The sequence below is a fragment of the Pipistrellus kuhlii genome, unplaced genomic scaffold, assembly GCF_014108245.1.
Source record: "Pipistrellus kuhlii isolate mPipKuh1 unplaced genomic scaffold, mPipKuh1.p scaffold_m20_p_30, whole genome shotgun sequence".
NCBI classification, from domain to species: Eukaryota; Metazoa; Chordata; class Mammalia; order Chiroptera; family Vespertilionidae; genus Pipistrellus; species Pipistrellus kuhlii.
The window spans coordinates 2,716,908-2,737,826 of record NW_023425530.1 but is presented as its reverse complement, the minus strand read 5'-3'; the positions used below and the strand labels follow the sequence as shown (position 1 = coordinate 2,737,826).

The following is a 20,919-nucleotide window of genomic DNA, read 5'->3' as shown; positions in this document are numbered from 1 at the left end:
CTATAGATTCAATGTAATCCCTTTCAAAACCCTTACAAATTGACAAGCTGAACTTAAAATTGATATGGACGTATGGAGGATCTGAAAAGAACAAAATCGGAAGTCTTACTACCTGATTTTGAAATTTATTCTAAAACAGGGTGATCAACTATCCTGGTTTGCCCAGAACTAATGGGGCTCCTGGAAGGTGAAATTTTCAGTTAAAAAAATTGTGAAAGTCCCAGGCAAACTGGGACAAGGTTCTGGCTTTGTCCTATCATAAATTCAGAAAAACCAAGTCAGTGTGATTTTAATGTAAGAATTGACATATAGATCAATGGAACAGCATAGAAACCCAGAGATGAATCTTTGCATTTGTGATCAATTGACATTCAATCCAAGTGCCAAGGTAATTGAATGGGATAAAGGATATTCATATCCTCCTCAAATTAAAAGCTTTGCTTAGAGTCTTACTTCTCACTAAACAGAAAAATAAACCCCAAATGGGTCACTGACTTGAATGCAAGAGCTAAAACTATGATAAAAGGCTTCTAGAACACGTAGAAGAGATCTATGTGACCTTGGCATGGATAAAGATGTCTTAATATGACACCATATTAAAAATGAATTGGCCAGGCCGCTGTGGCTCACTGGTTGAGCATTAACCCATGAACCAAGAGGTCACTGGTTTGATTGCCAGTCGGGACACAGGCCTGGGTCGAAAACTCGTTCCCAAGTAGGGGGCATACAGAAGGCAGCCAATCGATGATTCTCTCTCATCAATGTTTCTATCTCACTCTCCCTCTAAACATCAATAAAAACATTTTTTTTTTTTTTTTACAAAAGGAATAGGAGTTCAGAGTCAAAAAGATAAGTCACAGATCTGGGAAAAAATATGTTCAAACATATATTTAAGAAACAATTTATATCCAGAGTGTATAAAGAACACTTTAAACTCAACCCTGAGAAGATATGCAACCACATTAAAAAAAAAAAAAAAAAAGATTTTTGAGAGAGAGAGGAAGTGGGAAGGAGAGAAAAACAACTATGTGAGAGTAGAACATGGATCAGCTACCTCCTGCACCCCACCCCCACCCCCACAGGGATTGAGTCCAAAACATGGGCATGTGCCTTGACTGTTTATCAAACTGGCAACCTCTCAGTGCATGAGAGGATGCCCAATCAATTAAGCCACACCAGCCAGGACCTGGAACCATGTATCTAAATAGGCAAAAGATTTGAACAGACATTTTTCCAGAAAAGATAAACAAATAGCCCATAAGCACATGAAAACTTGTTCACCACCATGAGTCATGAAGGAAATGGCAATTAATGTAATGAGACGCCACTTCACATCCACCAGGATGGCAATGATCGTGGTGATGCTATTGAGGATGTGCTAGTGAAGAGGGGGAGAAACCGGACCGCTCTCAGGCACTTCCGGTGGGACTACACAACGCGAGAGCAACTTTGGAAAGTCTGGCAGTTCCTGAGACTGTGAGAGGAACCTTTATCCTCTATCAGGTTGATCGTGTTAAAGTTTCTGACGGTATTCCGGAGTTGATAGGAATGTGGGGGAAAGGGAACGTCTCGGTCCTGTAGGTGAGTATGTGTATATGCATTATGTACTCCAGCCGAAAACCTAAAGCATTTAGGAGTGGCTCCTACATCTCCAACACTGAGCTTGGGGGATGTGAGAAGGGCCAGGGAGAAATGCAAGCAGAGAACTGAATGACAAGGGGTCAGCAGCCACACAAACAAAAGGAGGATAAACCTTTTAGAAGGAATTACAAAGGCCCTCATGCAGCCTGTTGGATGCAGGGTGGGAGGATCACAGCAGCCCCAAAGACACCCCTCCTCACCCCCTGAGCCCAGGAATAGGTCATCCTTCACAGCCAAAAGGACTTTGCAGATGTGAGTAACTTAAGGGTCTTGAGGTGAGTTTGGTTTTTGGAGCTTCGGGGAGTTGGGAATACTGACGCACACATACACACATGTGCGCACGCGCGCGCGCGCGCGCGCGCGCACACACACACACACACACACACACACACACACACACACACACACGGGTGCCCTGATTTGGGTTAAGATAAAACAACAATATGACCAACTGTTTCTGATGCTGCTAAATGAAGTGTAAAATGAGCACAGAGAAGGATCCCCTCGAACTGGGGCTTAATGGAACCATCCACGCGTTCCCGTTCCCGCTGCCCTCCGCCTTACCTTGAGAGCGTCTGGCTGAGCGAAGTGGGTGCAACCCCCGACCTTCATGGGCAACCAGATATCCATCATCAGAGCTGCAATGTGGCTGAGGGGAAGGTAGCTAACGACCAACTCCTGCTTTTCCGACGCGCAAGTCAACTTTATGTCCTTTGCCACCGACCCGGCCAGCCACGTGATCTGGAACACAAGTGGGGCTTACAATCCAGGGCACCTTATCCTGGCTGAGGGGCCTCTTAAATGCAGTTCTTTTATAAACAAAAAAAATAAGTAAAGTTGATTTTGGAGAGGAAGAGAACAGAGGTGTCTCCTGTCCAGTATAAAATTCTGGAACAAACATTGTTCAACAAAGAGGCCGCCCATAATCCCCTCCCATAACCACCTAACCATTAGCATATTCATGTTTTTCTTTTTCCAATGCATACCTTCATATAAAGTTTTACAATCTGTATTCCAATCTGAAACATCAATGATGAGAGAGAAACATTGATAGGCTGCCTGTTGCACACTCCCTACTGGCGATCGAGCCCACAACCCGGGCATGGGCCCTGACTGGGAATCAAACCTTGACCTCCTAGTTCATAGGTCAATGCTCAACCCCTGAGCCATGCTGACCGGGCTAAATGCAGTTCTTTAACAAATATATGCAAAGCACCTACTGGGTGGTGGGTGCTATTCTCATCCTTTACAAGCATTAACTTGTTTAATACTCATCATAACATGCTGTGGTTGGTAACTAGGAATCTCCCTGTTTTACTGATGGCAAACGGATTCACGGAGAGTTAACTAACTTGACGGAGGCTGGAAGGAGCTATAAAATTCAGCAGCAGCTTTGGAGGGTTACATAGACACCTTTGGGTCCAATAACAGATCCTAGAGTCAGAAGTTTTACCGGGAAAGTCAGAAATCTGAAGGATTCAGTAAGTGTTCCTGAATCACATTCTGACGCCACCGTGTGCTAGCGGTGTGAGCCTGGACTATTTGCTTAAAAACCCTTACAGCCTCCATTTCCTCATTTGTAAAATGGGAACAGATGTGTCTCCTGTCCAGTACAAAATTCTGGAACCAACATTGTCCAACAAAGAGGCCACTCTTTTTTTTTTTTTTAATATATTTTATCGATTTTTTACAGAGAGGAAGGGAGAGAGATAGAGAGTTAGAAACATCGATGAGAGAGAGTCATCAATCAGCTGCCTCTTGCACACCCCCTACTGGGGATGTGCCCGCAACTAAGGTACATGCCCTTGACCGGAATCGAACCCGGGACCCTTCCATCCCCAAGCCGACGCTCTATCCATTGAGCCAAACCTGTCTTGGCGAAAGAGGCCTCTCTTAATCCCCTCCCATAACCACCTAACCATGAGCATATTCATGTTTTTCTTTCTCCAACGGGATACCTTGATGTAAAGTTTTAGTGTGCCTATAATTTTGCAACCTATATTCCTCACTGGTGTCATAAAACTCCGGTGAACAGTTTACTTCGTTAATCCTGCCACATGGGCCTCTGCTCTGTTCCTCCAACTCATCAGGCAGAGTCCAGCGTCAGGGCCTTTGCACTGGCAGTTCCCTCTGCCTGGACTGCTGTTCCTCCAGCTTTCCCCAGGCCTGACTCCTTCTCACCCGTCCAGTTTCCCATTAAATGTTGTCGGCGAAGAAAGGCTGTCTTTCACCACCCAAACATTTTCAATGTCTCATTCTCTAGGCACGATTCGCCATAACTAAATGGTTTTATTTTATTTACATTTTTTTTTTCTTCATTGCCATTCCCACCCACTCTCCCCCCCACCCCTCTCCTTTGGCAACCATCAGCTTGTTCTCTGTATCTATGGGCTTCTTTCTATGTTGTTTGTTCACTTATTTTGTTTTTTAGATTCCACATAAAAGTGAAATTATATCATATTTGTCTTTGTCTGATTTCACTAAGCATGATACCCTCTAAGTTCGTGTATGTTTTCACAAATGGTAAGATTTCATTCTTTTTTTATGGCCGAGTAATATTCTATTACATAAATAAATAAGTATACCACATCTCTCTGATCCAATTTTCTCCTAATGGGCTCTGAGGCTGCTTTCATATCCTAGCTTTTGTAAATAATGCTGCAAGAACATAGGGGTGCATCTGTCTTTTTAAATTAGTGTTTTGGATTATTTGAATAAATACCCAGAAGTGGGATTGCTGGGTCAGACTGTAGTTCTATTTTTTTTTTTTTTTTTTAATCCTCAGTCAAGGATGGGTTTACTGATTTTTTAGAGAGAGAGGAAGGGGAAGAGAGAGAAATATCCATGTGAGAGAGAGACATCGATCAACTGCCTCCCGGACAAGCACCAACAGGGGTCAAACCTGCAACCTAGGTACATGCCCTGACTGGGAATCGAACCCACAACCTTTTTTTGGTGTGTGGGGCAATGCTCCAACCTACTGAACCGCCTGGCCAGGGCTGGCAGTTCTATTTTTAATTTTTTGAGGAACATCTATACCAAATTCCATAGTGACTGCACCTCTTTACAACCCCACAAAGATCACAAGGGTTCCCTTTTCTTCACATTCTTGCCAACACTAGTCTGCTGGTTTTTTTATGCTAGCCATTCTGACAGGGGTGGTTTGATTTGCATGGTGGTTTGATTTGCATTTCCCTGACTGTTAGTGATGATGAGCATCTTTTCATAGGTCTGTTGGCCATCTGCCTGTCATCTTTGGAGAACAAATGGCTTTATTTGTTCATTTACTCCCTGTCCTCCCAAGGGCCACAGTTGGATCTGTTTTGTTCAACGCTGTATCCCCATCACACAGTACGTGCTCAATACATTTTTGTTGAATGAATGAATGAATCAATCAATCAATCAATCAATGATTGAGGAGATAGAAGGGATTAAGCGTAGTAATGTATGCAAAGCACTTGGCCCATAGTAGGCCCTCAAAATTAGTCCCACTTCCCTCTCTGGGCCTTAGGGTAGAGGGATTTTACTTCTGTCCTGTAAGCACTGTCACTCACCGCCTGTGCCCCCAGGCACCCCACACCCATTTATTGAGGAAAGGGGCTCGGGTTGTGTAGATGGTGATGTACAATAGTGTTGACACTCCTGGGTTCAATCCCGGCTCAGAGCTTTGCTCTACGACCTTGAGCAAGTCATTTCCCCTCCCTGAGCCTCAGTTTCCCCATCTGTGAGAGGCTTTAAGGACACAGCTTTACCTCGTGGGTTTTTTGTGAGAAATTAACATGTGTTTATCTCAGGGTGGTACCTAAGTTAGTGCCCTGTCAGTGGGAGAAGCTTTGAATGTTCCTTCTTCCTACAGAGGGTGATGCTGGTCTTTACAATCCCCGTGGGCCGGGCATTGTTCTAACCATCGCATCTACGTGGTCGGTTAAAGGCAGGGGCAGACTCCCTGCCACCCTCCCCTTCAAAGCTGAAGCCTGTTTTCCTCGCCTTCCACAGGACCGGTCCACAGACTGGTTGGCCAACAGAGTGGAGCAGAACGACGCGGTGACTCCCGGTGTTGAGCCTCCACAGCCCCCGGCTTCTGCCGTGGTGCCAGGGAACATTTGCTCCGAGGAGAGCCCGTCGCCATGGTAAGCAGCTCAACCACCTTGAGCCACCATGCCGCGAGGGTGCCCAAGCCACAAGAGACATGTGAGTGAATTCCTTCTTGGATGTTTCTACTTTTCTGCGTACAGCTGAACGACCCCAGCTGACCCTACACGGGGCTGGAGAAACAGTCTGTGGGTCCTGGACAAATTCCATACCCAGAGGTAACACGCTTTTAGGTCGCTGAGTTCTAGAATGGCTAATAGCCAACTGGCAGAGGATATGGGGCCGTTTAATCTCCATGGCAACTCTACGAGTGGAACCCATTCTTATCTGTGCTTTACAGATGGGGAAACTAAAGTTAAGGAACTTGCCCCCGGTCACACAGCTAGCACGTGGGAGAGCCAGGATTCCACCCCCGGAAGCTTGGCTCCCGGGTGGAGACTTGTCAGCCCGATGCTAGGATAACGTCTCACCAGCCACATGCAAAGCCACAAGGAGCCAAGGCCACGTGGGAGTTTAATCAGATGCCATTCAGAGTCCACGATCTGCAGCCCTGCCCGTTGCCGCCCCCTCCTAAGTGTCCACGTGCCTCTCTACACACCACAGGCGAAGGGCTGTGGGTCAGACCCCTCAGCGCAGCCCCAGGGGGTCAAGAACAAAGCATCCCGAAGGCCTCCGCCCCTGGCCCTGCGGCCGGCACTTACGTTGTCATGGCTGAGCATTACTCCTTTGGGGTTGCCCATGGTCCCGGATGTGTAGATGAGCATGGCGCACTGGTTGGCCTTCTGGCTCGCGATGATCTGGTCCAGCTGGGAGTCAGAGATGGTGTTGCCAAGTTCCATGAAATCGTCCCACTGTGGGCAGAGGAGACAGACAGAGGGTGGGCCTCTGGCAGGTGTTTCCTGTCCCCAGTTGGACCCTGTCCCGCCAGCTTCGCCTAAACCGTGACTTTTGGTCGGAGGAAAGGTTTAGGGAGAAGCGTCAGTCCTGGTTCCTCTTACAAAAGCTGTTGCTTCAGTGGAGGGCGCTCCTGGGTGGAGACTTGGGGTGCCGCTCTGAGCCCTACAATGAGCAGTTGTTTGCTTCCAGTTTCTGCACTCCTGGGCAGGCCCCTTAAGCTCCCTGTGCCTCAGTTTCCTCATTTTAAGGTGGGAATGATACCAGAACCCAACTTCTTGGCTTGTTCTGGGCATGTAAATGAATTAATATGCCAGATGCTCGGCAATGGAGGGCAATATCATTTGAGCTCTGCCTTCCTAGATCCCACTCTGCACCCAAAATTTCTCAGTGACCAGCTCGATGGGACCAACGCCACCCCCGATTCCAGAGGTCAACCCTGATTGGTTTAAGGCAGAAGGTTCCATCTATTGGGCCACAGTGATTGGATCAGGTCTGGGCACGAGACCTCAAATGGTCCAACCACAGTGAAAGTCAGGGCTTTTGCTGGAAGTGCTCTCTGGACAAGAAAGAGTCAGAATGTAGCCTTGGGAGCTGCTGGACCATCTTAGGACTATGGAGTAAAGAAACCAAGAGGGTGAAATGGAGCTTGGGCCACATTCAAGCCCCTGGTTCCAGCCATGCCTGAAATCCACACCCTGAGTTTTAATTTCATGAGTCACCAACTTATCTTTTTGCTTTGTGTGACCTTCACGCCAAAAATGAAATAAAATTAAGTTTAAAAAGGCCAGCATGGCTCAGTGGTTGAGCATTGACCTATGAACCAGGAGGTCACGGTTCTATTCCAGTTGGGGCACATGGCCAGGTCGAGGGGTGTGCAGGAGGCAGCTGATCAGTGATTCTCTCTCATCATTGATGTTTCTCTCTCCCTCTCCCTTCCACTCTGAAATCAATAAAAGTATACTTAAAAATAATATAAAAAGCCCCTCAAGGGCCTGCCCATTTCCCTCTGGAGCCTGGTCCTCGCCCCTGCTCACTACCCACTTCCTCTGAGCGTCCCCACACACTTCCTCGGTGAGGCCCCCTCCCCGCTGTGCTCTGTGCCCTCCCACACTCACAGAGTACAGGTTGCTTTTGTTGTTCTCCTTCATGGGCATCTTGTACTGAATGATCGCCTTTAGGGTCCCCAGCTTGTTCTGTGGAATCTGAAAGAGAGTTCAGCTTGGGGCTCACGGCCACCCAGCCCTGGGAAAGACAGAAGCCGGATGGGTGTCCTAAGCGCCCTCCTACTGCAACCCTGGCCTCTGTTGAGTGCCTTCGTTTGTTTTCTGTGAAACAGCGCTTCTTGTCTTGACTGATCTTAGGGCTGGTTGTGTGTGAGTTCATATATATATATATGTTATTGATTTTTTACAGAGAGGAAGGGAGAGGGAGAGAGAGAAACGTTGATGAGAGAGAAACATCGACCAGCCGCCTCCTGCACACCCCCGACCGGGGATGTGCCCGCAGCCAATGTACATGCCCCTGACCGGAATCGAACCTGGGACCCCTCAGTCCGCAGACCGACGCTCTACCACTGAGCCAAACCGGCTTCGGCCTGTGTGTGGGTTCTTTGTGGCTAGTGTCAGTAGCTTCCAACCATCCAAGGTGCATTGAGACAGCAGCCTCCCCGGGGCTGCCTCAGGCCGCACGCTGTGCTCTGTCCGCTGGCAGCTGGCACCTCGCAGCCAGGATTCAGTGAAATTCCTAGTGAATCAGGCCACAGACATCCTCCGTCCTCCGTAGGGGGAGCTGGGCCCTGGCCAGGCTCAGAACTCTCTAGCTCTCCCAGCGCTGGAAGGCTCAGCGGACCAGGCCTGGGAGGTGCCTGAACCCTGCTCAGAGCAATCACTTTCAGCATTCCTTATGCTCATTAGAACGAGAGCCACGGCACCCGTGTGGATTGGAGAGAAAAGGTGACGGAAGTGCTCGGACCAGCCAGACGAGACTTCCAGAAAGATGGGGAGCCAACAGCCAGGCAGCAGTCTGTGATGTTTGGGGAAGAAAGAGTTGGGGGGAAGGCTGGGCTGAGGACCGGAGGGAGGAGGATATGGGAGGAGGCAGGAGAGGGTGGTGAGGGCCAGGGAGGCCCCCTGGGAGGCAACAGCGAGGAGTTTGGGGTTTCTCCAAAGGAGGATGATAAGCCGCGGGTACTGCCCGGGATTAGATTAGGGCAGCAGGATAGGCTGGCAGTTTGGGGGGAAGCGTGTCAGGAGCTGGCTTGGAGTCTTTCATGAAGAGCAACCAGAACCACAACCCCACCAGCAGCCTGTTCATCAAACTGTGAGCTAGAGGTAGCTCAAGTGTGGCAGATGTGTGTGAGGTCAAATAGACCAGAAGTAGGAGAGGAAGCCATAGCGATGAAACTGGGTTCGGGGGGAAGACGGGGAATGTGACATTTTCTAACGGGGAAAACCCAAATTGTAAGCAACCGATACTCATGTCAAGAATGGGAAGCACCCCACCCATCACCCTTGATCCCTGACCCAGCCCCCAGTCCATTCTGTTATTAGTAAGCAGGGCATGACATGAGGACCAGGGACCACAGAAATGTCATGCGAGAAAGCAGTTTCAACAAAGCTCAAGGCTGGCCCCAGCTGGTTTGGCTCAGTAGATTGAGCATCAGCCTGTGGGCTGAAGGGTCCCAGGTTCAGTTCCAGTCAAGGGCACATGCCTAGGTTGGGGACTCGACCCCCAGTAGGGGGCGTGCAGGAGGCAGCCAATCGATGATTCTCTCTCATCATGGATGTTTCTAATCCTCTCTACCTCTCCCTTCCTCTCTGAAATAAATTTAAAAATATATATTTTTTAAAAAGCAGAAAAAAAGCTCAAGGCTGGAGGCAGAGGTCTGTCCTTCCTGAACCAGATCAGGCATTCGGCTCCAAGGAGGCCTGCTGGCACGTGTTCTGGTTCACTGAGTCCGGCCAGGATTTCCGGAGTCAGGAAATGTGCTCTGGTTTCAGAGATACTAAAATGTGGGAACACTAAACACATGGCCAATGATGACCCAAGAGGATGCCATCGATGGCAAGACACATCTCAGCTCCACACATGTTAAAAAGTGGGGAAATGTGCCCTGACCGGTTTAGCTCAGTGGATAGAGCATCGACCAATGGACTGAAGGGTCCCAGGTTCAATTCCGGTCAAGGGCATGTGCCTTGGTTGCAGGCACATCCCCAGTACAGAGAGTGCAGGAGGCAGCTGATTCATGTTTTTCTCTCATCGATGTTTTTAACTCTCTAATCCCTTTCCCGCCCTCTCTATAAAAAATCAATTAAAACATATATATTTTTTTAAAGTGGGAACATGTGCAACTCACAAGTAATGAGATATGAAGAAACAGCCCAGTGGCCCCTGTGCTGAGCCATTAATCTGGTCACATGGGCACACCCTTCCCCCAAACTCCCTCCCCTTAGGGCCTTCCTGCCGGAAGCTGGTTCCGTTCCAACACAAGGAATAGGAATAGTTTCGACTGTACGTGTCTCTCCTCATACAAAGACACGGCAAGGAGAAAAGAGAAACTAAAAGAGGAGCCAAATTTCACAAAGTCGCCACAAGGCAAAGGGAAACTACCCAGCGTTCCTGTATAAAACTTAAAACGTACGGAAGCAAGGGCAGCTGGGAAGGAGGAGCGCAGAGCAAACATACAAGGGAGGAGAGGGCCAGAGAGAAGAGAAGCAGGAGGCGGTCGAACTCAGGGAAGAAACAGAAGAGAAAGACAAAAGCATTGCAGAACTGCAGGCGGTTATAAGGAATGAGCATGACAAGGCTCAGCATAATCACACTTGTAAGAGACGCATAGCAGTGGACTGCACATAAAATTATGCGTACACGCGTTGTTTTAAACGGAGGCTGAGTAGGAAATTAAATTACTGTGAATTGGAAATTAACACTCTCTGATCCTCACCCTGATTCTCCCCCTCCCCCCCCCCGCCCCCGCCAGAGCAGCTTTGCCAGTTTGCTAAAGTGGTGGAGGACTGTCCGGCCCGTGTGGCTCAGCAGTTGAGCACCGACCTATGAACCAGGAGGTCACAGTTAGATTCCCAGTCAGGGCATATGCCCAGGTTGTGGGCTCGATCCCGGTAGGGGATGTGGAGGAGGCAGCCACTCCGTGATTCTCTCTCTTCATGGGTGTTTCTCTCTCTGCCTCTCCCTTCCTCCCTGAAAACAATAAAAACATATATTTTTTAAAAAGTGGTGGAGGACTAATACTGAACCTGTGTGTGCAGCAAACCTTACTACCCCACCTGATCATTAGCATCTACCTGGGAGCACAAAGATGGTCAGACCTCTGAGGCCCCCCCCCACCCCCCGCCACCTCGGATGACTGGCAGGCAGGGCTGGGTAGAGGTTTACCGAAAGAATCTTCTGTAGCTGCAAGTCATTTTCAACCACCAGGATGTTCACTCTGGCTTGAGTAATGACGTACTGACAAGCCTCTGCAGAGTTGGTGGCATAAATACCAACACAGAGCCCCCTGGGAAAAGAAATCACACATGCCTGTCATGTGCGTGTGAGCCTGGGGTGTGTGTGTGGGGGGGGGGGTGTTCTGGGTGGTGGGGGGCTAAGGGAAGGGCTTGCAGGCAAGTTCTGGGTTTGCAGCCTTGGCACAAGCTTCCCTCCCTCCACAGCTTAACAAAAACAACAGGAGATAACGATGACATAAGCAGCAACTCCTGTGATGTCACTGCAATGTACGCTCATGGAACCCCCACAACAGCCCATTTTACAGTTGAGCAAACACAGTCAGGGCAGTGACGTCACTGTTCAAAGTGTCATGGCGCATAATAAATGCCAGAGATGGGATCTGGACTGCCCCCCACCCTCAGGCACCTGCTCCCTCCATGGGCAGCCTTTTGGTCTTGCTTTTTTTTTTTTTAAATTCTCACCAGAGGATATTTTTCCCATTGCTTTTCAGAGATAATGGGAGGGAGGGAGGGCCAGGGAGAGAAACAGATGAGAGAGAGAGATGTGAGAGACAGACACCTTGATCAGTTGCCTCCCACAAGCACCCTGAACTGCCTGGGGATCAGATCTACAGCCCAGGTACCTGACCTTGACTGGTGCATGAGTCCATGCTCTGACCACTGAGCAACACTGGCCAGGATGTTCTTGCTTTTAACCATCCTGTCCTGGGTCTCATTTGCATTTCCCTGATGGCTGATAGCATCAAGCACCTTTGAATTGCTTATCCCCTACTTGGCTTTGTAACATTTTGTTCACTTAAAATCTATTTTTCTTTTTACTACTGAGTTCTATAAGAACCTTCTCTATTGGAGATGCCCATCATGTGCCAGGTTAATCGGTCTGTGTGTCTGTCTCGCCTGCCCTCCTGGGGCTGAGGCTGAACACCCGCTCACATCTGGGGCCGGCCCCGAGCAGCGGCTCATCCACATTAACAACGAACCGCGCATGGTCTTACCCTGCGAGGATGGTCCCGAGAGAAGTAACCACCCACTCAGTGGAGTTAAACCCCAGGATGCCGACTCCATGGAACCGCTCCAAGCCCAGCTGGGGAGGAAAACACAAACAGACAGGAAATGGAAACATAGAGTGGTTTTGCTTCTGGTGGGAGGTGTCATTGCGCGGGGATAAGCCAGCGTGGAGGCTGAAATCTGGGTGTGAGGCTTTTTTGGCTGTTGGGAAACCCCATTGGTTTATGTTTATGTGTTTTATGTTTATTGTGGTAAACTATTTACAGCACGAATATACCATTTTAGCCAATTTTTAGCATACAGCTCAGAAGCATTAAAGACACTCATATTATATGACCACCTCCACCATCCTTCTCCAGAATTTTTTCATCTTCCCATTACATACTAACACCCCATGCCCTTCCTCCAGTCCCTGGCCCCTCCCCTCGACTTCCTGTCTCTATGAACTTGACTCCTCTAGGGCCCTCCTATAAGTGGAATCACACAATATTTGTCCTTCTGTGACTGGCTTATTTCACTGAGCATAATGTCCTCAGGTTCATCCATGTTGTAGCAGGTGTCAGAATTTCCTTCCTGTCCTTGCCGGTTTGGTTCAATGGCTAGAGCGATGGCCTGTGGACTGAAGAGCCCAGGTTCGATTCCAGTCCAGGGCACATGCCAGGGATGTAGGCTCGATCCCCAGTAGGGGGCGTGCTGAAGGCAGCCAATCAATGATTCCCTCTCGTCATGTATGCTTCTATCTTCCCCTCTCCCTTCCTCTCTGAAATAGATATATATCTATATAGATATGGGTTATATAGAGAATTTCCTTCCCTTTTAAGGCTGAATAATAGTCCATTGGGTAATGGGCCACACTGTGTTAACCATCCTCTGTTGGCAGACACTTGGGTTGCTTCCCCCTTTGGCCATTGTGAATGATGCTGCTGCCTGAGTGTGCACGTATGTGTTTGAGCCTTTGCTTTGAATTCTTTTGAGTACTACGTACCCAGAAGTATATCAGAAGTGGAATTGCTGGGTCATGTGGCATTTCAGTGTTTAATTTTGTTATGAGTTGCCATACTATTTTCCACATTGACTGCTCCATTCTGCATTCCCACCAGCAATGCATGAAAGTTCCAATTTCTCCACGTCCTCACACCACCTGCTATTTTCTGTTCTTTTTTTTAAAAAAAAAAATAATAGACACTCTTAACGGGTGTGAATTTATTTTCAATTTTTAACCACAAAAGTACCCGAAGAGTGATATCCTAGAGTGGTGACAAATTGCACTTTTAAAGATGTGGCCTTGGTCTGGGTGTGGTTGAGGACGAGCTGGAAACCTGGACTTGAAGTTATCCCTTAAGTTATCCCAAAGTTGGCAACTCTAACTTTGTTGTCCCTTTCAGTCCCACGAGGCAAGGCCGGCCGTTACCCTGCTCTTCGGGAAACGGGCTTGTGGGAAGCCTCCGCTGGGGCTCAGGTCACGAGGCCCGGTGTTTCTGCTCGGTGACACAGGCTGTCCTCGTGTGGACACGCCTCTGCTCATGCGCACACAAACTGGCATATTTCCGATTGGGTCCCCGAGGGGAGGAGAGTAGCGGGTCCTTGAGCTCCACCACCACTAAGAGCATAGCTAACAAGGACCGACTTTCCGGAGGGAAACTTACCACAGCACTGTGGCGCCGGGCGGGGCAGCCACGACAAAAGCCGGCCCGAGCACACGGCTCTTAATTGTGACAAATCACAGTCTCTCAATGAAGACACGTGAGCATCAGGGAGAGAAGAACTGGGATCTAGGTTGAAAGGGGACCCAATTTCCTATATATCAAAACCACTAGCAGATACCCTTCTCCAAGGAGGGATACCTAAAGTATTCATTGTCTCCCTTTCTGTTTGCTTGTTTTTATATATTCACTAGAGGCCCGGTGCACAGATTCGTGCACCAGAGGGGGTCCCGCAGGTTGGCCTGCGGGGATTGGGCCACAGCAGGTGGCTGGGGAGGAGCCTGAGCCCAGGCTGGGTGGTGGGCAACTCCCGCTCATCCCAGTCCCGCTGTGCCTGCCGCCGCTCAGTGGGCTCATTGCCGCTCTGCTGCAGTCTCCACGCGCCCGTCCTAGGGTGATACCAGCGTGCCCATCACCGAGAAGCGGCCACGGGCTCATGCCCGGCAGTCCTGATGCCGGTCCCAATCCAGGTCCCGGTCCAGATCGGGGAGGGGCACACAGAGGCAGTGTCTGCAGGACAGGCTTGTGAGCCCTGCATCAGGCACCCATGGGTCAGCTGAGTGATACTCCCACTGTGGGAGCGCACTGACCACCAGGGGGCAGCCCCAGCATTAAGTGTCTGCCCCCTGGTGGTCAGTGAACATCACAGGGACCTGTCGTTCCACCATTCGGTCATTTTGCATATTAGGCTTTTATTATATAGGATTGTCTACTGCTGCATAACACATTACCACAAATACAGCACACATTTATTATCTCAGTTCACCCAGGTCAGGAGGCTAGTGGAAGTCTAACTGGGTCCTCTACTTAGGGTCCCCCAATGCTGCAATGAAGGCCTCCGTGGGGACTGTGGCCTCCTCTGAAGCATGAAATCTTCTCCTGCACTCATAGATTGCAGAATTTATTTCCTGTGGTTGAATGCATGAGGCCCTGTTTCCCTGCTAACTCAGTTGGGGATGGATCTCACCTCCTAGAGGCTGTCTGCCATCCACAGCCCCATGGCCCCTGTGCACTACAAGGCAGTTTGCTTCCTCGGGGCCAGCAGGAGAGCCTCTCCTTTCCTGCTTCACCTGGTTAGGTCAGGCCCACCCTGAGCATTTGTCCTTTGGATGAACTCAAAGTCAACTGATTAGAGACCTTAATGACATCTGCTAAAATATCTTCACCTTTGCCATCACAGGAGGGAGAATCCTTCACTGTCACAAGTCCTGCCCACGCTCAAGAATATGAGACTAAGGGCATGGCTATACCAGAGGCTGGGATCTCAGGGCATCTTAAGAGTTCTGTCTCACATGCCTAGTAAGCTGGCCAAGATGGACATTTTTGATAATATGATGTTGGCAAGAATATAGACAAGCAGACTTTTTCATACATTTGCGTGGGCACACAGAGGCACCTCTGTACGAGAATTCACTGTGTGAAAGAAGTTCACTGTGGCACCATGTATGGTAGCAAAAGGCTGGCAACAAACGCCCACCAGCAGGGGGATGGTTCAGTCAATACCGTTACAGACATAATTGCAGTTGCTGAAAAGAATGTGAGTTTTAAAACATTAACCAACATGGAAGGATTTCAGAATACGGGAGCCAGTCTTTGAGATGGCCCTCAAAAGGATCCTCATTTCCCGGTATTTGTGTACTTGCATAATCTCCTCCCTCATTGCATCAAGGTTGGTCTGTGTCACCACGAGACTATGGAAGAAGTGATAGTATGTCATTGCTGGGATTCGATTGTAAGAGGTACCAGGTTTTCCATGTTGTTCTCACTCTCTCTGAATCATTCGTCCTGGGGGGAGCTGGCTGCCATATTGTGAAAATACTCCTAAAATATCCTCGGGCCCACGAAACCTCTCCCGGATTCGTGGTAAATGTTTGTCATGTTAAGTTCCTGAGCGTAGGGGTGATTTGTCATGCAGTAGTAGCTCACATAGAGATCCCATGCCAAGAGGGAAAAACAAGGTGCAGAATCGTGGGTATAGAATGCCACCCTGTGCGTAAACATTTGCATATAGGTAAGTTGTATCACATATACACATAATTCATTCCCCAGAAGGATGTACGAAAAGCTGGCAATGGTGGTTGCCTGCATACAGAAGGGGTCAAGAATGGGAAGGCCTGGCCGGTGTGGCTCAGTGGCTGAGTGTGGACTATGAACCAGGAAGTCACAGTTTGATTCCTGGTTGGGCACATGCCCCAGTTGTGGGCCCTCCAGGATGTGGCATGCAGGAGGCAGCCGATCAATGATTTTCTCTCATCGTTGTTGTTTCTCTCTCTCTCCCTTCATCTCTGAAATAGATAAAAATATATTTAAAGGTAAAAGAATTGGAGGGGAAATTTTCACCAGTTACCATTCCTATCTTGTGGTGCCTTGTGCATTTTGTATCATATGTATGTATATGTATTTCCTATTCTCAGTGAATGATTGAATAAGTTATATAGAAGGGAGGGAAAGAAGGAAGGAGGGAGGAAGAGAGGGAGGGACTCATTCACCTTGAGCATGGCTTTCGCAGCCTTCCGACAAGCCTCGAAGTACTGGTTGTAATTCAGTATTTCCCATTTCCCACTGTTCTTTGATGCAACGGCTGGATAAGTCCCAAATCGGTTGACTGACTCCCGAAAATATTCTGGGATGGTTAAGGGGGGCTCATGGCCTGGCCCATGTTTTGATAGCCTCAAAGCAACTTCTCCATCTGGACGAATGGTCCACAGTCCAGGACCAGGTGGCTTGGTTTCTAAAAAAGCAATACACATACCTTAATTTAAAAATACTTTATTCCTGCCCTGGCCAGTCTGGCTCATTGGTTAGTGTGTCAGCCCTTGGACCAAAGAGTCGCAGGTTCAATTCCCGATCAAGGGTATGTAGCTCGGTTGTAGGTTCAATTCCCGGACCAGTTGGGGCACACTCGGGAGACAACCAATAGAGGTGTCTCCTCACATTGATGTTTCTCTTTCTTTCCCTCCCCCATCCTCTTCACTCACTCTAAAATTCAGTGGGTGCCGAAAACGGTTTGGCTCAGTGGTAGAGCATCGGTCTGCAGACTGAAGGGTCCTAGGTATGATTCTGGTCAAGGGCATGTACATTGGTTGCAGGCGCATCCCTTGTGGGGGGTGTGCAAGAGGTGGTTGGTCGATGTTTCTCTCTCATCGATGTTTTTAGCTCTCTATCTCTCTCCCTTCCTCTCTGTAAAAAATCAATAAAATATATATATTTTTAAATTCAATGGGAAAAAATATCCTCCAGTGAAGATTTTAAAAACATTAAAAATACTTTATTTCTCTCCCCCCCACCCCCCAAAAAAATGCTAACCCTCATCCAAGTCTGTTTGGAAAAGGGTGCTGATAAGTTTGCTCAAAGCAAACCTTTGATTTATATTAAAAAAAAAAAAAGCAGCATAAAACAAGATGTGTCTGTGCTCTAGACTGGGTGGCTGAAACCACAGACATGTATTCTCTGCCAGTTCTAGAGACAAGAAGTCCCAGCTCAAGGCATTGGCCAGTCGGTTCCTCCCGAGGCCTACCCTCTGGTGACCTGCTGGCAAACTTTGGAGCTCCTTGGCTTATGGAAGCATCACCCGGTTTCTGCCTTTATCTTCACATGGTGTTCTCCCTGTGTGTGAGCCTGTGTCCAGATTCCCGTTTTATAAGGACACCAGTCATGTTGGATTAAGACCCATCCCGCCTGCAATGACCCTATTTACAAATTACATCACATTCTGGAGTGCTGGGTAGCTGAATTTGGGGGGCTGTCTTAGTCCATGCGGGCTGCTATAACAAAATACCATAAGCTGCCACTCTTCAATAGCTCTCTGCCCACTGCCCTGCCCTCCTGTAGCTCTCCCCACCCCCTCCCGCTGCCTCCCATCTTAGCTTACTGCTCTGCCCCCTCTAGCTCTCCGCCGCCCGCTTATAGCTCGCTGCCACCCCCTCCTGCTCATCTGTGATCCGGTCATTACAGTCAGTCATTACGCAGTGGGTCGTTACACCTCATGGCGTAACAACCACTTGCATATTACATCTTTATTATATAGGATATATATATATATATATATATATATATATATATATATATATAATATTATATCCACACTACATGTATCACTTCTGTATTACATATATTCCATTTGCACTATATATTACTGCATCTGTACTCTATTATTACATATGCTCTATATATTACATCTGCCAGTGATATATATCACTGCATCTGAACTATATATGTGTGTGCATTATATATATAACATTACATCTTCACTACATATACAGCAGTGGGCAAAAGTAGGTTTATTGATGGCAATAAAGAACTCTGTGCCAAAGTGTGCTTGAGTTAAGCAAGTAGATTGCAAGAATGTGTAGACAATGAAGGCTAGCAATTTGAACATTTGAGATTGTATCGAAGTGCACTGTTCCACTGTGACATTCTTTTGAATAAAGCTTTTATAATAACCATAAGCATATGAACAACTGTAAACCTACTTTTGCCATTTTTGTATTACATCTGTACTATATAATATTACACCTGCAATATAACACTATATACTATATATTACATTTGCACCTATATACATTACATCTGCACTGTATGTGTGTGCACCATATATATTATTACATCTGCATTATATTGAATAACTAGAGGGAGGCCTGATGCATGAAATTCATGGAAGGGGCTCAACCCTCACAGCCACAGCAACTGTCTCGGCCCTTGCAGCCCCGGCTTCATCTGGGAGGTCGTCCGGAAGGTCGTCCGGACAGTCATCCTGTGGCTTGTTTCACTGTTCAGCCATCTGATCTAATTAGCATATTATGCTTTTATTATTATACTAGAGGTCCAGTGGACAAATTCATGCACCAATGGGGTCCCTTGGCCTGGCCTGTAGGATTAGGCTGAAACTGGCTCTTTGGGGTCACATATTGTGAGAGGGGGCAAGCTAGGCCAAGGAACCCCACTGGTGCATGATCAGGGCCAGGGAGGGATATGAGAGGTTGGCCAGCTGGAGAGGGACCGTGAGAGGGCTTCAGAGTGTGTCTGGCCTGTTTCGCTCAGTCTCGATTAGCTGGACCCCAGCAGCAAGCTAACCTACCTAAAGGAGCATATGTCCCCTGGTGGTCAGTACATGTTATAGTGAGTTGGTTGAGTGGCCTTAGTTTATCATTAGCATGTTAAGCTTTGATTGGTTGAACAGCTGATTGGATGACTGGACACTTAGCATACTAGGCTTTTATTATATCGGACTAGAGGCCTGGTGCATAAAATTCGTGCATGGGGGGCATTCCTCAGCCCAGCCTGCACCCTCTCGCAATCTGGGATACCTCTCACAATCCTGGACCACTGGCTCCTAACTGCTCACCTGTCTGCCCTCCTGATCACCCCTAACCTCTCTGCCTGTCTGCCTGATTGCCCCTAACTGCTCACCTGCCTGCCTGACCACCCCTAATCACTCTATCTATCTGCCTCATGCCCCTAACTGCCTCTGCCTTGACCCCCGCCACTGCGGCTTCATACGGAAGGACGTCTGGAATGATGTCCAGAAGGTCATTTGACTGTCAGGTCTAATTAGCATATTACACTTTTATTATTATAGATATAATTACATCTGTGCCATACACACACACACACACACACACACACACACACACACACAAATACATATATATGCTTCCTCCCACGGACCCACGGACTATGATACAAACAAAACAAGGCTTTGAAATCACAAGCCTGTCGCCCCATTAGTGGCAGAGAAACCCATTCCTACCCCCACCCCACCCCTGGGTCTGGGCTCAGACAGAATGTTCGTATCCTAACTCTCCCCGACCAGGCTCTTTAGGAAAAGCCTGGCCAGGGCAGTGCCCCTTTCGCTCTCTCACACTTGCCTTTTGTTTTCGTCATGTCTACTTCAAGGTCCTCAGCCTTCTCTTCTTAAGCTGTTGGGGCTTCAGCACTTCCAGGTCCGCAGAGACCATTCTTCACAGAGCTGCAAGGCACAGAGCCGGAACTTAGTAGGACTAGCAGAGGCGCTGCAGGGCCCAGCCCAACTCCCACCCACCGGCCCTGTCGGCCTGGAATCGGGGGTCATTGGTCATGACTGCCCTGAGCCTAGGAGGAAAGGAGAGTGGCACGTATGTCAGATCAGAGAGAACTTGTGAAGTCCAGAGAACATTCAATCTGTGAGTTTCCGGAAGTCTCCTAGATGTTGGAATAGAGGGGTCAAAACTCTATATGAACTTGGGAGTAAGAAAAATTTTGAAGTCTCCTGAGGAAAAACAACTCCCTTCCACCTCCCTACAACGGACCTCAGCAACAAAGGGGAATGAACTATTGATACACCCATTTGAGTGAGTCTCCAAGGCATTAACTGAGTGGAAGAAGACAGATTCACACGCTTCATGGCTTCATTTATGTCACTTTCTAGAAAAGGAAAAACTAGAGTGACAGAGACAGCCCGAGGTTGCCAGGGGCTGTGGCAGGAAGAGGCGTTGACTACAAAGGGGAAACAAGAGAGAATTGGGGAGTGATGGAAATGTACTATATCCAACTGAATCGGTGGTTATACACCTCTATGGATTTGTCAAACCATAGAACTGTCTGGGACTGTATGTGGAAAACCTATACTATATGTCTTAAAATGAACCAAATCTTCTGTAGCTAATTCATTGGGTTTCCAGGTATTACTGAAGATAAAATATACAAAGGAAATAATTTATTAGCAAATAGCTCCCCACTTTCTACATGGGCTGGAGCTTTGTTCAAATACTAATTCTGTGCTCATTGTTAGGTCTTCATCACGCCCTGTCCAGTGGCTCAGTGGATTGGAGTGACATCCTGTGCGCCAAAAAGGTTGCGGGCACATACCTAGATTGCAGGTTCAATCTCCAGCTGGAGTGCGTACTGGAGACAACCAATCATTGTTTCTCTTCCCTGTCTCTCTTCGTTTCTCTCCCTTCCTCTCTCTAAAAAAAAACAAAAAACTAATAATAATTTTTTTAAAATATATTTTATTGATTTTTTTACAGAGAGGAAGGGAGACAGAGAGATAGTTAGAAACATCGATCAGCTGCCTCTTGCACTAGGGACGTGCCCGCAAACAAGGTACATGCCCTTGACTGAAATCGAACCCGGGA

General features: G+C 48.1%; 1 protein-coding gene across 1 annotated transcript in view; it reads right to left on the bottom strand.

Moving 5' to 3' along the window:
* Positions 1-19,770, bottom strand: part of ACSBG2 (acyl-CoA synthetase bubblegum family member 2) — a 29,405-nt gene extending 9,635 nt beyond the window's left edge. The window contains exons 1-7 of the mRNA XM_036459632.2: positions 19,672-19,770; positions 16,294-16,535; positions 12,089-12,177; positions 11,023-11,143; positions 7,746-7,832; positions 6,435-6,584; positions 2,206-2,382 (exon numbers count right to left, since the gene is read on the bottom strand). Of these exons, the coding sequence (XP_036315525.1) occupies positions 2,206-2,382; positions 6,435-6,584; positions 7,746-7,832; positions 11,023-11,143; positions 12,089-12,177; positions 16,294-16,535; positions 19,672-19,687 (882 nt within the window). The 5' untranslated portion in view covers positions 19,688-19,770. The remainder of the gene's footprint in view (positions 1-2,205; positions 2,383-6,434; positions 6,585-7,745; positions 7,833-11,022; positions 11,144-12,088; positions 12,178-16,293; positions 16,536-19,671) is intronic.
* Positions 19,771-20,919: the final 1,149 nt, after the last annotated feature.